Source organism: Pithys albifrons, chromosome 2, assembly GCF_047495875.1.
Source record: "Pithys albifrons albifrons isolate INPA30051 chromosome 2, PitAlb_v1, whole genome shotgun sequence".
NCBI classification, from domain to species: Eukaryota; Metazoa; Chordata; class Aves; order Passeriformes; family Thamnophilidae; genus Pithys; species Pithys albifrons.
The window spans coordinates 33,653,714-33,669,569 of NC_092459.1; the positions used below are offsets into that span (position 1 = coordinate 33,653,714).

At 37.9% G+C, this 15,856-nt stretch overlaps 1 protein-coding gene across 18 annotated transcripts in view; it reads right to left on the reverse strand.

Annotated features, from left to right (window-relative positions):
* Positions 1 to 15,856, reverse strand: part of SNAP91 (synaptosome associated protein 91) — a 68,539-nt gene that overhangs the window by 34,789 nt on the left and 17,894 nt on the right. For all 18 annotated transcript variants that reach the window (XM_071548694.1, XM_071548686.1, XM_071548690.1 and 15 more), the window contains exons 3-11: positions 14,124 to 14,266; positions 13,002 to 13,077; positions 11,095 to 11,197; positions 9,945 to 10,038; positions 8,659 to 8,770; positions 7,297 to 7,403; positions 5,929 to 5,970; positions 3,030 to 3,100; positions 1,134 to 1,161 (exon numbers count right to left, since the gene is read on the reverse strand). In XM_071548694.1, coding sequence (XP_071404795.1) covers positions 1,134 to 1,161; positions 3,030 to 3,100; positions 5,929 to 5,970; positions 7,297 to 7,403; positions 8,659 to 8,770; positions 9,945 to 10,038; positions 11,095 to 11,197; positions 13,002 to 13,077; positions 14,124 to 14,266 — 776 coding nt within the window. The remainder of the gene's footprint in view (positions 1 to 1,133; positions 1,162 to 3,029; positions 3,101 to 5,928; positions 5,971 to 7,296; positions 7,404 to 8,658; positions 8,771 to 9,944; positions 10,039 to 11,094; positions 11,198 to 13,001; positions 13,078 to 14,123; positions 14,267 to 15,856) is intronic.

The window sequence follows — 15,856 nt, forward strand, 5'->3', positions numbered from 1 at the left end:
GAGCGTTAACTTAATTCTAGAAGCTTTGTTACAGCATCTCACGTGCTAGAGAGATCCTTTTTCTAATGACTGAAAACAAGTCCTAATTTTAGTAGTTTGCCATTCTGACCACCTCCAAGAAGCAAAAAGAATGGCAAATTTGGAGAAATTTCCTTCTGAGTTCTTCTACTGCTGTCCCATCATCATAACTCTAGAAGGAGATAGATAGAAGCTTTCTAGACTCTCCTCAAAGCTGTACTAAGGGCTGAAACTAGAGTGGTCAAATCCCTCATGTGCATCAAAGAAGAGAGGGTTAAAGTTGGAAGAACTCTTCCTGAGCCATCGTTTAGTTCTCACCAACTGCTACAGTATTAAACAGGAGAGGTTGGGGGGGTTATTGTTTTTGTTTGGTTTTGTTGTGGGTTTTTTGTAAACAGCTTTTCTGAAAGAAATTTAAGAGCTTTCACTAGAATCAACCCTTGAACCACCTCCCTCAGATTTGAAGTTTTCACTGAGTTTTTCCTGCACAACACCCATTATTAGACACAGAGCTATGACACCTGGCAATGCTCCAGGGATACCAGGAGCTACTATTACTAACACCATAAAGCTCATTACTCTATCTGACATTCAAACCACGGCAGTTTCACTAGCAACTCTTGCTTTAAGTTAAGGTCAGCAGTCTCACTAATAAAGGTCATTTCTGAAACTAGATACATTGGATGAAAGTTTTCTTCCTGGATTTTCACATGAGCATAGTTTTAAATGAGTCAGAACATCCGCAAATGGAGTGAAGAACTTTGAAGAGAAATACTATGGAGTAAGTTTCTCACTGACATGAGGATTAAGGGGGAGCAGCTGAAAAAAAAATTGGAATTAAAATATGTGGGTCTTTTATGCTCTCAGAAAGAGTGATCACCAAATCCTGGCAAAGTTCTTCAGCATCCTGCACTGGTACAAGCACAGCAGCCCTTCAGGTCAGTGACATGCTCTTATGGGGCCATTAAAAGATGTAATTTTGTCAATTAGATAGGGCTTAGGTGGCAAAATCTAACAAGTAGATTAGGAGACAGAAATTATCTTTATGACCATATGATATTCTAAAGCATATCACTGAACAGGAATTAACTAGTACAGCAACTGGCAGTATTTACCTTGCTCAGAGGAGAAGGAGCCCCAGATCTAGGAAAAAAAAAAAAAAAAGGGGTGGGTTTCAGATAAGTACAGTTTTGGAAACTGTTCCTGATCATCAAAATTTCTACAAAAAGACCAAAAACTAAGCATGAAAGCTTTCTGAAGATCTATACAATTGCATACCCTCTCAATTTTTTGAAGTTCCGTGTGCCACTTTATACAAGGAATGCAAATTTTACTTCAAATCTTAAATGAATCTTTTATTCTGCCTTTTAAATAAGCTCTACGAAATGGAGGAAAGGCAGAGATGCATGCAAGTGTCTTGCTTTGGGGCCTACAATAGCCATCAGAAAAGAGTTACGGGGCAAGATGTCACCACATTATAAAACCATGTAACAGTAGCAGAGCACCACCAATACCAAAGCATCTAACACAAGTCTTCTGAGAACGTGCCAGCAATTTTTCAAAGTCTACTGTTCTTTTAAAGAAAGTCAGTTACCTGAAACAGTATTTAAAAGTATGAAAACAGTGAGTTGTTCAAGCTGAAAGTTCTCCCACATGCACAAAAATCACATCAACAATAACTGATAGAGCTTCAATCGTAATTTAAAATATATGTCATCACATTTGTTTGCTTTCATTATTATGAGGTATGCAAATACTGCTAGATATTTTTAGAGTTGCTTTGATCTAAGACATGAAAGGAGAAGCTGAAGATAAAACTGCACCCATATTGAACTGCACCCATATTGAACCATCCTACAACTTGAAGTAAGTCCTAGAAGCTGTAGATCTGGAGATTTTCTAATCACAAATGACAAAAAATAACGGCTATATACAAAAGCAAGGAATAGTTCTGTTCAATTTAAAGAAAATATCTACGTGTTCAAGCCACCTTAAAAAACCCACATAATCATGCCTGCATGCAAGTGATAGGTAAACACATGTACTTACCCTTCGCTAAATTGCAAGGAAAGCAACAGTAAAAGAAAAAACACACGTTTAGCTTAATCCTTCCTAGACTTAGCCATGACAAGTATCTAGTAAGAAAATGTAAAACCATTAGAAGACAAATAGATTTTGATGATAAAAGTCTTAGCAGCAGGCAAAACCCCACTTCCTTTTAAGAGTTTTCCTCAGGGAATTTTACTCATTTTTAGAAGGTGTCTAGTTGTCCTGTTTCCCCCCTACACCAGTAGTTAAAAAGCGATTGCCATTAAGATGACTTTGTGAGGGAACAGGAAAGCCTTATTTTCTAGAGAAATGACAAAAGGAACTGGGGGAGTATCTTGGGGTGAGCTGCAAAATGCCAACTGCCCAATGCAGAGTCAGTCTCCCTCCCCTCCTCTGCTGAGAAAAGGGAGGGGAAAAAAACTCTAAGACTTAAGCTTCTTATATATTTACACAAAAAAGAGAAAATTAAAAGTAGACTACAATATAACACACATCTACACAAGTAAGATATAACAACAATCCTCTTCCTCCCATCAAAAACAGATCCCATCACTCTAGATCCATAAAACACCCAAAAGACACCCAGCAAGAAATAGAGAGAAATAACAATCAAATGTTTACTTCCCTGGACTCAAATAAAATGTGAAGTAGCAGTGGGCAGCAGCCAAGGATCACTTCAGCAAGACAGCAGCTGCATATCTTGCCTCTGCCTTGGCCATGATGGGAACTGAGAGAACACCTCTTACTCTACTGTATTTATATCTCAGTTTGCATCATCTGGTATGAAGTATTTCTTTGGTTGCTTAAGTCAGGTGACACCTGTCTCTTCTAATCTATGTAAGACTATCTGCTAAACTGAGGCCTTCTAAAAGGCCTAACTAAAACTACCACAGGGACACAAACCTTAACATCAATTTATACTGCATTTTCAGTATTATGCATGGTACAACATATATACCTACTTGTTGCCAGTTTTTTTTCCTTCCAGTGAGTTTAGATGTTGCTCCAGGGTCTCCATGAGACTGCTAGGAGCCTTGAAAGGAAAGAGAAAGATACAAACCTAAACGTATTGCATTGACCCAACCATACTTTGAAATCCAGCACCAGCTTCCCTGAAGTCCACCCTGTTCATGCTCGTGCTGATGTTTTATTTACACCACTGTGGAAACAGTGGATTTTCATGCTAGAAGTATTCAGGCAAAGGCAGTTTTTAAAAGATAATACTGTGTCCAAAGTTGCAGAGAGAAAACACTTACCTCTGCTACACAGCACCTGAAGCTTAAATCCAGAACATGCTGCTCTGCTCATCATGCTTCAAAACAGTGTTAAACATTGACAACAGCACAGGCACCCACATGGTTAATTTTAAGAGTAAGAAATTCAAATTCACACTTTCAGTTTTGCTTTCAGTCTCACCCCCAACACCACCTTTGTGACCAGCGGGTTATACAGCATTTGCAGCCCAAACAAAACAAACTAGAAGTCCTTTCCAAGGTCCCCAGAAGCAGCTACCTTTGGTTTGAGACTCCCAACATCACAAAAACTTATTGCTCTTTCTTCTTGAAATGATAGCCTGGCACAGCTTACTGTGCAGCCAGCTTGAAATGCAGAAATACTACTGTTATAACCATCTATAAAAAAACTAAGCTTTTTCGGACCTCCCTGATCTTAGGTTTTATTGTAAGCAACTGTTTTTGTGGTCAGCCAACACCCCCAGGCATGCACTTGCTGCTACTACAGCAGACAGAAAAAGAAGCCGTAAATGCACACTGGGTTTAGCTACTCCACTATAAAAATAGTCTGGGTAAGCAAATTCATACAAGATCAAGAAGCGTGAAGGAAATCCTTGAGAGATACAGTAGCATATGACATTCAAATATTTCATCAGGGTTACCAGTTCATCAGTGGTACAGTCTCTAAACAGGGAATTTTCTCAGTATGTTTGAGATCAACATATTGTGTACATATTGTGTTTAAATATTTTCCCTGTACATATGCAATACAGAAACATCTTAACCTTGTGGCTTTTATTGGCATATTTATTAATTTTCAATTCATTTGAGCATAATAAAGAATTGCTTAAACATAGGTGACTTAGTTATAAGCATTCTCCAGCAGCAAGAACTAAAAAACTAAAAAAACCTAAAAACTGAAAAAAACCCAGAGAGATTCAGACTTCTACATATTCAAAAAGGCTACAGTATAAGATACAAGTTGTGCTACTTTAAGATGTAAGGAAAATCTGTTTAAAAAAAAATCCACTATTTTCTGTTACCAGTTACCTTTAGACAAGTTAAATAGCTTTCCAATATATTATTCACAGGCTTCTTAAAAGCCAACAAGGTAATATAAAACTTATCTACCAAACAGAACTCAGAGAGGAGGCTTCAGAAAGTTTCTACGCAGAGGCAACAATTAGGGAAGTACTATCTGGCATCCAATTTGAAACACCAAACACAGCTTAATTTCTTTTAGATGCTGCTTCAACATTAGATTATCTATCAGTCAGCACCTTAAATATGGGTTCCTCACTAGCTATTAGTGGCAAAACTGTCACACTTTGAGAATTGCTAGTAAATTAAAATGAGACAAGATCTTTAGCTGCCAAGCCTCCTTTAGCTTCTGAGCCTCCAGAAATTTGCAGCCAAACTATGAAGTACAAAAATAACAACTATCTTATTGAATTACACTACTGGGACCACTTGTTTGGATTTACACACATGTACACACATCAAGTTTCAACACAAGCAACTTCCAGCAGAATACTGACTATTACCATGACTATTCCTTGTTATAGGAATTTAGTATACCCAAATTGATATTGCATACAATTATGTATTACTTATTAGCTGAAATTCAGTTTCATTATGCACCTTTTATTTATTTCTCACTGAAATACACTGCCTTGGCCTTAGACCCAAGCTATAGCATGTTGCAGATCACCTTAACAAGAGTCCCAAGCAGCCTTTGAGAGAATACAGCTATGAGGAACTACCTCAGAAGACCACTGAAGTGGTCAGGCAGTTGGACTATTGTAGATCACTTCTTTCCAAAAGAACTGTTCTATTTTGAAGTTTTGGTTCATGAGGTGAAAGTGACCATCTGGTAGCAGTAACTAAGGTGCTGCTGAGCAAGTATGGCACTGACTGATGATGCAGAGCAGGCCAGCGCAAGCAGAAGTAGATGAAAGTGCCACAGAAATTTACAAAGTATATGTCATTAACTGAGTTTAGGTGAGTTTCTATGGTTTAAGGATTTAGTTCATGACTGACTGGACTGTTAAAAAAGAGCCCCTGAGGCACAGAGCTAGGTGAACATACTATGTCAGCTGTTTCAGAATTGGGTTTGGTATTCCACGCGCCACTTTCCTCTGCTGAAAGGGTGGTCAGACTTCACAGCCTTATGGTATCTGAAATCCATGAAGATTAAAATCCTCCACCTTCTTATAATGTCTCACTTTCGGAATTTTTAAGTGGCTTTTTAGCCAAGAGAATCACTATTGTGATGCTGATTTAAACCAGGCTTTTAAGAAGCTTTCAAAAACTGTATTAACAAAAAAATATACGAACACTTGGGGGTTACAACTGTTAAGCACTCAGGGTTGCCCTTCTGTTCCAATTTTATTGGCATCAAAACTGCCACAGGTGAACTCTTCAGCATGGATCTCTTCCTATAAATAAACATTCTTTTCATATTAAACACAATGTCAGACACCCAGGTCAGTTTGCAAGTGATACTGAAAATGGACCAGCAGCTCCAGCATGTTAGGTGGTATTACTTCCTACCAACATGTATATTCCTGGTATATATTCAGAACTTTTAGTTATTAACAGATCCAAAAAGACTACAAGAGAAGCTTACCTGTGTAAGATCAGGGATATCACCTTTGTCAATTCCAACTTGCTGTGGATATAAAGGAATAAAGTAAAAATATAAGTGCATTATTCCACTGCAGCACACATTAATTTTGAGTAGAACTGCTCCTCAAGTGTAACATGCTCTACCTTTAGAAAAATATTACAGAGTTAGAGAGCCCATGTTCATCTTCCCAGTAGCTACCTTCAACAACCTGCACCAATCTTTTCTTTTTCTTCTCCACAAAATAAATATCCACTTAAAATAAAAGGAATAAAAAATGGAGCTCCATTTCACACAGTTAAAGTTCATACTCCATACTGCAATACACTGGTCATACACTGCTGTCTCAGAGGACAGCAGTAGCGAACAGATGAACACAGACTATCCAGATACCTGATTATCCCAATGCAGTTCTCTGAAATTCAGCCAGTGAGAAAAACCTAGAAGGCATCCCTTTAAAAAAATGCTAAAGCTCAAGTTCCTTGGTTGTTCTGCCAATCTCTGCTAGCATTTCAAATAAAACAAGTTAGGGTCTAAGTCAGCAATCTCCTATTAATTGCCCTGTTGCTTCACTACAGTTCTTCAGAGTGCCTGTTGGTTTGGCTTTTGCAGAAGTGCAAGCTCCAGTGCACCCAGTAATCCTGAAGTATAGTCACTATAACCCCTGTACAGCAAAGCTGACCTATGTCTCCAAAGTACTTTACTCTCTCAAATTCAATACTCATATCTGCCATTACAAATCATTAGGGAGTCTATCTGGCCTTCACAGATAAGTAAATTAGCAAAGAAACTTTTTATTCAGCTCATTACTGCTGTCCATTAGAATGAAGTATGAAACATGGAAAATGCATCCTCTGCCAAAGAGCCAGCTACTACAAATGAGAACCCAGCAAAGGAGTTAATTAACCATGTAATACTCCCATTATCCACATAAGAGGATGATAACAAGGAACAAAACCAGTAAAATCTCACATTCCACTTAACTTGATGTTGGCTGCAAAGACTAAAAAAACAGACTTACAAGATCAGTATGCCTTTATTACTAATTGCTGTATCTTCCTCTAATGTTCAACTCTGTCCTAGAAGCATGCATTTATTACAGGATTTCTCAGAAATACTGGTACGTTTGAAGTCATGTCATCTGTTAAGCTAACCAGGAAAGTTGAGGCTGGCTGCACCAAAGAGAAGTGTGGAAGTCCTAGGCAGGGCTTAACTACTCCAACAAGAGCTGAACAAGCAGATCCAAGGCCTTCTATGCATTTATACACATTGAGACAGATTCTTAACAAATGCAATTAATTTTTTATATTGGTGCTAAAAAATTCACAAAATATTTAAGTGCCAAACTCCAAAAGATGGGAAATCACTTACCTCTGCAACTTTCAGAAACTCTGATACTCTGGTCATTCGAGTTAGAAATCGTTTGTAGATTTCAAGAGCATCTTTACATTGTCCCTTTTTCATTTCAAAAAATTTCTCTAAAGAAATAATTTGGTAAATTTCAGTTAAGATATCTTACATTAGGTCTGTGTTCATCAGAAACTCCAGTTTTCAGAAAAATTACATTTCAAGAATATGGCACTACATTAACATTTTTCTACTTGAACACTAATCTGTTGGCATTCCTAGCCCTTTGTAGAACTTAGGAGTTGGGCTTGCTGAGCTGCTAAAAAATTATATAGACTATAAAATTGCACCCCAACCAGCCACAGCATTGTGTGTGATGTAACCTGTACTTTTAAAGATCAAAAACTAAGCAGGTGAAGTAGCTACCAAACTTAAAGTTCCAAATAATTAGAGGTACTTAAACGTATGGCCTCTCTTGAATTGCCTTCACTCCAAAGAACAGTACTTTTCTTACTTAAGTAGCTCTCTAAAGTTCATTTCTATCAATTATTAAACACAGCTGTCATATATTTCAACCTGAACTTACACTTTAAAGTAGCAGTAGACAGTGAAATTGTCTCATTGTCTAACTGAATTGTTATGCACAATATATTTGTACCTGTTCCATAAGCTTCCCATGCCTACAGTTTCAGCCTAAACACCTGGGATTTTATGAAACCACCAGGAAACATTGCAACATGGATAAAAAAGAAATTGAGCTTTACAGCTCAGGAACATCTTTTGGCCTGTTCAGTCTCTGTAACATGGCCATAATGTCTGTTTCTTCCTGTTCTAGTTGCAGACAGTTTTAGGTCAGTTATGCTGCCCAAGCAATCTGAGTTTTTAGCTGTCTTTATAGACCAGATGCAGTGTTCACAAACATTAATAGCTGAAGTTCATTTTCTATAGGGTCAGTTATGTTTCCTGCAGTTTACAACTACCCCTGGGTTTAGACATCATAAGGAAGTCTTCTGCAGGGACAGCTTAAAGTGTGTCGTGTTGATGATCACACCAGGCTGCCTGAGCTGCACACGCACACAGCCTCCTTTAGACTTTGTAGGCTGATGGTAGATAGGGTTCTGGAGGAGTTCCAGCTTTGGCAGTCATGCTTTCAGACAGATCAGGAATGTTATTAAGGAGTGTATTACTTTATATAAAGCTACACATAGCTTTATCACTCTCTACACTAATATAAGAGGTTACAGCATAAAATTGTCTCTCATTTCAGAACAGAACAGTCAGGAAAAATGCAGCTTTAATTAAAGTTAAGTAAAAAATCTGAAACAGATCTGAAACTCATTTTTCACTTGCTTGTGATATGTGAGATGAAGACTTGAGGCTACTTACCTAGTAAGTTAATAACCCCATCATTGTAGCAAGCAAAAAGTTTGATGAGATCTTTAAATAAAAGCATGAATGCAGCATTTATGACACCATTTGTTAGTTCATTTGGATGAACCTACAAATAAAATATCAGTTATTTACAACAGAAGCGTTGAATACAATAAGAAGTTTTGGCTCACACCAGGTATTTGATGCTATTACAGACAGTGTGAAAGCTTCAGTGCTTGATTCTAAGACTAACCAAAAGTTTTGGTTAGCAGATCAAGGATTGTTTTTTTCACCACTTCAAAACAACCCACTACAGCAGAGGAGTACTTGCATCAACAGTAAACATCTTAGCCTTGATTCCTTTGCCTATCACAAGGAAGAGGAAGGCAGAGATGCTATTAACAAAGTTTTAATGGAAGAGGACAAAGATGTCAATTTACAGCAGAACTTAACAAACCCCCAATCTTTTATGAGGTAATACAGTTGGGGTTGATGCTGTCAAGACCCTTTCAGTTCTCACATTAACTTCGGAAGAAAATATGCACTCATTTATTAAAAGATATTTCTTCTCTTAAAAATATCTCCTCTTCCGAGAGCACTATCACAATTCCTAAGCCGTTTAAGGAATGAAAAACACACTAGCAAGACATGTATTTCTAAGGCTTTCCTCTGAGAGCTGTAGTGAATCCTGCCTCCCATCTCAGTGTATTCTTCTGCCCACCAAGAACAGAAGAACTTCAAGATCAATTCCTTCAAATACCTCTTTGAAACAACAGTTGACTCCTGCTTTTATCCTTAGGTCAGATAAACAATCCCACTAACACTCCTGGCATTATAAATACATTGTACACAATTATTTCTATGAACAGTCTAGATTAAACATTAGCCAGTTTAGTTTACAGCCAAAAACCAGATGAAGATTTTGAAGAAGCCAAACAATGCACATGTGGTATTTTAATGGGCTTTTCCCTCCTCCCCAAAGGAAGCTGGTTGCCAAGAGACAGAAAAAAGAGTGTTCAGTCTCCCTGCTTTGTCCATTTCTTCCCCTCATTGATGCAGAAAATGAAACTCCAATTTCCGTCTTCACAAAACCAAAAATGCAATCTGCACCTCTCATACATAGAGGAAAGGACCATCTTTCACCACACTACCTCACTGGAACATTTGAAAGGGGATTTTTTTTTGGCCCACACGATGGAATGATCAGTAAAGCATTACCTATAAGGTTAAATGTGTTCACTACAATGCAGCAGTTATAAGTTGTTGCCTAGTGTTAATGCTAGGTCAGCTTCAATACATACATCAAATTCAAGCAGTGCATCAATTTGTTCCTGTAATATTGGCATACTCTTCAGCAGCTTTTCAGGAGCCATTGTTCTCATTACACCTTCAGCTCTGCAAGAGACAATATAGATTAGAAGCCATGGCATTTCCCCTCTCCATTCCTCCAAACTGAACTGTTGTCTAAATTAATGCTTAAAGCAGCTATAACTCATTCTACACCATTTCAAAAAGCACTGTCTGATTCTCCTGCTTCTCACATTATTGTGAGAGCTGGCATGAAAACTCCTTCATCAGCCATCCTCCCTCACAGTAGGTGAGGAAAGGTTTTATGTTGGAGTGATGAACGCAAGAGACTGATCTCTTTATGCAAAGACAACACAGAGTTTGTCTTGACTGCCTCAGAAGTACTTACAGAACTATAAACCTTTGTGTATGAAGTTTGTTACAAATAACTAATGACAACTCACTGCCTACGTGTCCGTAGATGCATAGCATTTCTGACCTGTCACCCATAGTCTTTTAGCAGTCTTCAAGCATGTTCACTTTTACCTCTGAGTATCACAAACCTGCACAACCACCATTATGTATTGCCCTGTTCTAGCTGCAGACAGGTATAGCACCTCCTCTCTGGAAATGCATGCCACTGTTCTTACTTATTTCATGCTACACTCTCAGACAGCACCTTGTTCTGAGAACCAGAAATAACAAGCAGAGAAAGCCTTTCCAGGAACACAGAGCAAGGCAGGAATAGTAGAATTCACTTAGGGTTTTGTTTACAATTAGCCATCTTTCTTACTGAAAGTATCTGGAGAACAATGAAACATCCTAAATACAGTTTCAAAGTGCTTCCTTCTCCAAATCCTACAGTCTTGCTGTAGCACAATTTTAGTAAGAGTCAGATTTAACACCTAGCACTAAAAGCTTCCAGTTCTGCAAGGCACCTTACTTTAGTCTTCAGTATTTGCCTTAATACCCAGTCTTTTCTCTCCTCCACTTTCAGCATTTTTGAACCATTACAAATACTTTAAAAGTCAAACCATTTTGGTGTTTCATTGTAGCTACACAAAGAACATAAGAACAAAGTCACTGAGAAACTAAAATTGAGCATAATGACACAAATGAGATTACTGGCAACCCTATTAATTTATGTATCTTAACTTTGCTTACCCTTTCTTCACTCTTGCAAAGTCAAATGCCATTTGTCTGTAGGAAAAGGCTTTTTCATTCAAGTATCTACTATAACGCCTTATAAAGGTGGACATGTCATAACCTGCAAAAAAAGTTACACATTTTGTATTTCATTTTCATGATTGTTTGGGTGTTCTTTAGTAAACAATAATATACAGTCAACAGACCCTAAGATTATACGATTTCTGTTGCATTATACAAGTCCACAAACAGAACAGGCATCACAAGACATCTTCAAGCTTCTGAAGAAAAATCAGTAGTGATACACCAAAACAATCTACCACTGTCCTATGCTGCAACAGATTTATCCAATGCACCAGTGGCACCGTTCCTGGAAAAACCTACTAGTGGCTCCCACACAGCTACAAGGTAACATTACTTGAAGGCAAAACCTACCCCTCTATTTAATAACCAAGAAAAATATCAATTTAGCAAAATGTTTTTACTTAACTGCTACATGACTTCCAGGATAAAGATCAATTTCAACTTAAATACTCCTGATATTTTAGTCCTGATATGTTAGTCACTCCAAGTCTTAGCTGGACCTTCAAAATTCCCCTGACTAGATTTACCAGAACAAAGAAACTATGATGGCATCCACAGAGATTAGTCCTTTCCTTGAAGTGTTACACCAGACATCCTCAAGGCACATAACACTGTACAAGCAGCCTCCAACTTCAGTGACCTCCAAGCATATGACATCTTAGCAGTTAGTATTGCAGTCTGTCTTTCAAAGTTTCTTCTTCTAAGATACAGAAACATGTAAAGAAGGCAGCTCATCCTTCTCTTCAGTGCAGATCTCTTTTTGCTACGTTTGTAAAAATCCACACCCCTCAACTTAGTCACTGACTGTGTTTTTCCTTAGTATCTCTCACCATTAAGTATCTCTGCCAACTCAAGCACAATACTACCAAATCTGATGCCTCATTATCTAAGATATGCTGTTGTATTATCTATGAAATGGCAACTTAAGTTTAAAAGAAAGTGGTGAAGAACATAAATGGATGCATTTAACAGAATTCATTGTTGCCAAGTGCCAGTGTCTCTGAATATACATAGTATGCTTTGCTTAGAAAAGCACACTTTCAGTATTTGCTAAATTTTGTTCCTGCCCTGTGTTACCGTATCTAAAAGATGCTAAAGTCTTTTTGGTGTCACATGTCTACATCGAGAGATGGAGTAATGTGGCATTGCTTTTGTTTTGCCCAATATTGTTGCTTTCCTGCACTCTGCATGCAGTCTACCAATATTCTCTGATAGCTGAAGAATTACGCTTTCTCTCTTCTCTAGCAGAGCTACCATGGAACAAGCTTTTCATCTTAAGTGAGGGCACAGGAAAACTCACTAATAATTCCAGAGTAAAAAGTCGAAAAGCAGACCTTTTAAGGCTTAGAGAGAACAAGTCCTTAATTTCTGCATACACCTTTCTAAATTCATAACTCCAGTCAAATAAAAACCAACCAGTTATTTTGGTGCCAACAGCCTGCCCATTAAATAGTTTTAGACAATGCCTAAAAAGTGCAGTGTCCCCAAGCAATGGAGTTACCACTTAAGACTAAGTAAAAAACAAAAAAACAAAATGGAAAGTTATCAATTTCAACTTTAACACCCTTAACAGTTGAGGAGAGAGAGAACCCAGCCTAGATTCAATTAGCACTTAAGGGATTGATACAGTTTCACCTTTTGAGTTAAAATATTGCAGGAGATGGGAAACATTGTTCTGAAGTTGTTCAGCAGTTCACTTGAGCTCCTGTATTTATGAAGTACTTATAAAAAGACTTCAGTAGCACATTTTGATATTGTTTACATCTTATGAATGAAGGAGCAAATTAACAATAGTATCTTATTTAATATCTAGTTAAGATTAGAGACATGAGTATGCTTACCATGAGAACCACTTTTGTCCAGAAAATTGCTGAGATTGAACAATGTGTTTCTAGATGCCAGGTACTGAATAAATCTCTGCAACACAAAGTTATTTTTCTTATCACAGGCTGTATCTGAAGGCTTTGTACCTCCTAGCAGGAAGATTAACAGTCTACTTCCAGCATACAACATGAAACCCCAGATTTTTGTCTTAGCCTGCAATACCTTCTTCCAAACTTTTTCCATACATTCAGATTAACTACTTTTAGTTGGAATCTCTAGGAAATATTCTATGGTACATATAAAAAACTAGATTCTGTGCAAAATACAAATTGGATTGTGGAAAGAGCAATAAAAATGGTCAATTCTCAAAGAGATTTGAGGGAGTACAATATTTATTTACTTATAAAGCAGCATAGCCAGGCTAGTCCCAGACTTCTCAATCCAGCAGCCTTCAGTTTCAGCCAAGCTGAGGGCCTGTCTTAGTAACAAGCAAGGCCCTACACAAAGTACAGAGATTAACAGGCTGAAATAGTTAATCAGATGAGAATATTAGCCAAAACTTGGAATGAAAATATATAGAAATTTACACTGTGAGAACTTCATTGCATGAAAACATTTCCTATCTTCTGTAAATATGCTTTCTGCTTTTATGCAGATGTATCTGTTTATACAGGTCAATGAAAACGAAGGGAAAGGAAAACTCAATCAAAAAGGGTACTAAGCTGAATTTACAGCTCTAGAAAGGTGTTAATGCGCATACAGAGGAAGATTTTAATGCTCATGCAGAGAAAGGGCAGATACTTGGATGGCAGTACACATGTGCCAGAACATCAACTTTGACCCTAGTTAAAAAATCCCAGGTAGTGTTCAATCCTGTGCATCTCTGTTTTCAGATAGCACATAAACTGTCAACATCCTGCAACAGAGTGTGTCTTGGTCTTATGTTACGATTTTATAAATGGAGAGACAAGTAATCGGCATGCCTTCAACTATGTTGTTAAAGATAAGTTTTCTTTTCAAGAATCATTCTTGCCCTTTGTTCTCAGGTCCTTACTGGTTCAGAAGAGATGCCTTTGCATCAGTAATATTTTTGGCTTGGAATCTGCTCAGTGTCAATGTGGTCTTGAGAGTGCTGTTACCTCATTTCCATGAACCATTAGATGATGTGTGGTAACTAAGGCTTTGAATACGACCACCCAGCTACTATTCGTTGCTCGCTCAAAAAGCGTATCAGCCATCTGAGGAATATTCACATTTGTTTCATTAGTTGCTTGGATCAAGTCTGTAGGAAAGAGAAAAGGAAAGCATTAGGTGCTACAAGTAAGATAAAAAAGTCTGCAGCATGGCCAAGTTCTCAGACCATCAGGCTGCAGGCCATGGTTATGACAAACAACAAGTTCAGTGCTTACACTTCACACTGAAATAAAAGCAAAACAAAACACTCGTCTAACCCATCTAAGGATACTAGTTTTCCAACAATTCTGTCCTGAGCTATAACCAAACAATTTTTCCATCTTTATCCCAGATGAAGTTAGGGTGCACAACATCACATAACCTTAAAGCTTGCAGGTTTTCAAGTTAATTGTGGCAGTTCACTACTGCTGACTTAGAGAAGTATTACTGAATTCTTCACTTACAGGTGATACATCAAGCACACTGAACCCAGTCACATCAGTCATTAGATGTACCACCAGAAACAGATACTCTAAACATCCTAGAGGTTAATGTCATCAGCAGGCTTCAGCACACCTCCTAAGGTCTCTACAGACCCAGACAGCAGAAAATTGCATTCAGACATGCATTAAGACCTCTTCAACAGTGAGAAAGAACACCAGGACAGACATTAGTTTATACTGAAGAATAACAGTCTTCTGCAAGCGACTGCACCTTACACAGAAGAAATAAGACATTAGACTGCCTTAGGGAACAACAGTAAAATACAGCTTTGTGTCTTTAACATTAGAAAGGTGTAGATTTGCATGAAAAGAATGCATGAAATTAAGATAAGTAGTTAAATCATAAACAGTAGGGCAGCAAGCTTTCCACTACCATCTCTATTACACATCTACTGACAGGATCTGTAATTTACTACATCATCTGTTACCTGCAGACTCTGGCTAGGCAGCCAGCAATTACCTTCTACAAGCTATTACCTATTTTCGGGCACTGCATACTGTAACTGCATGACCAAAACCCATGTGATGCTAGACACAGCCCTAGCAAGACTTCAGGAGATGATTTCATGCAACACAAAGAGCACAGAATACCAACCTAATTGTAGGGCTGAGGCTTTAAGTGTGAAGACCTGAGCAGAAAAAGTTAAAAAGTTTAACTACTAGACTAAGCAATATTTGTGTTACTAATAAAAATACTCATTTTTTACTTTCCCTCAGAGGAATAATTTTTAATGATTTCTTCCCCGCCCCCACACTAGAGATTTTCATCCAACTACTCAACTCATTCAGTATTAACAAATACACTACCTTAAAAGAGGACTGATCTTTGCACATCTAAACTATGTAAGTCTGCTGTAAACACACTACCGGAGTTCTGTTCACTTGGGCAGTAGGGTCACCACTTTACAAACCACCTTTCCTATCCCGACATAACCCTATACAATGCAGAGCATTAACACTCCTAAGAGTGGAAAGTTAAGGTTCAGTCTGCTCTTGAACTACTGATTCTGCCTCTGCAGGGCAGGAAAAGTCCAAAGGATGGGTCTGTCTAAACACATCGATGAATCACATCAGCTCTTGAGACCCACCTGATGTGTTTAGAACTCCACACTGCTGTGCAACCAGAAGTTCAGGTTTAGTTTGTTTGATTGGTGTTGTGTTTTTTTTCTTTTTTAAAATCATGGCAAGTGATTTTC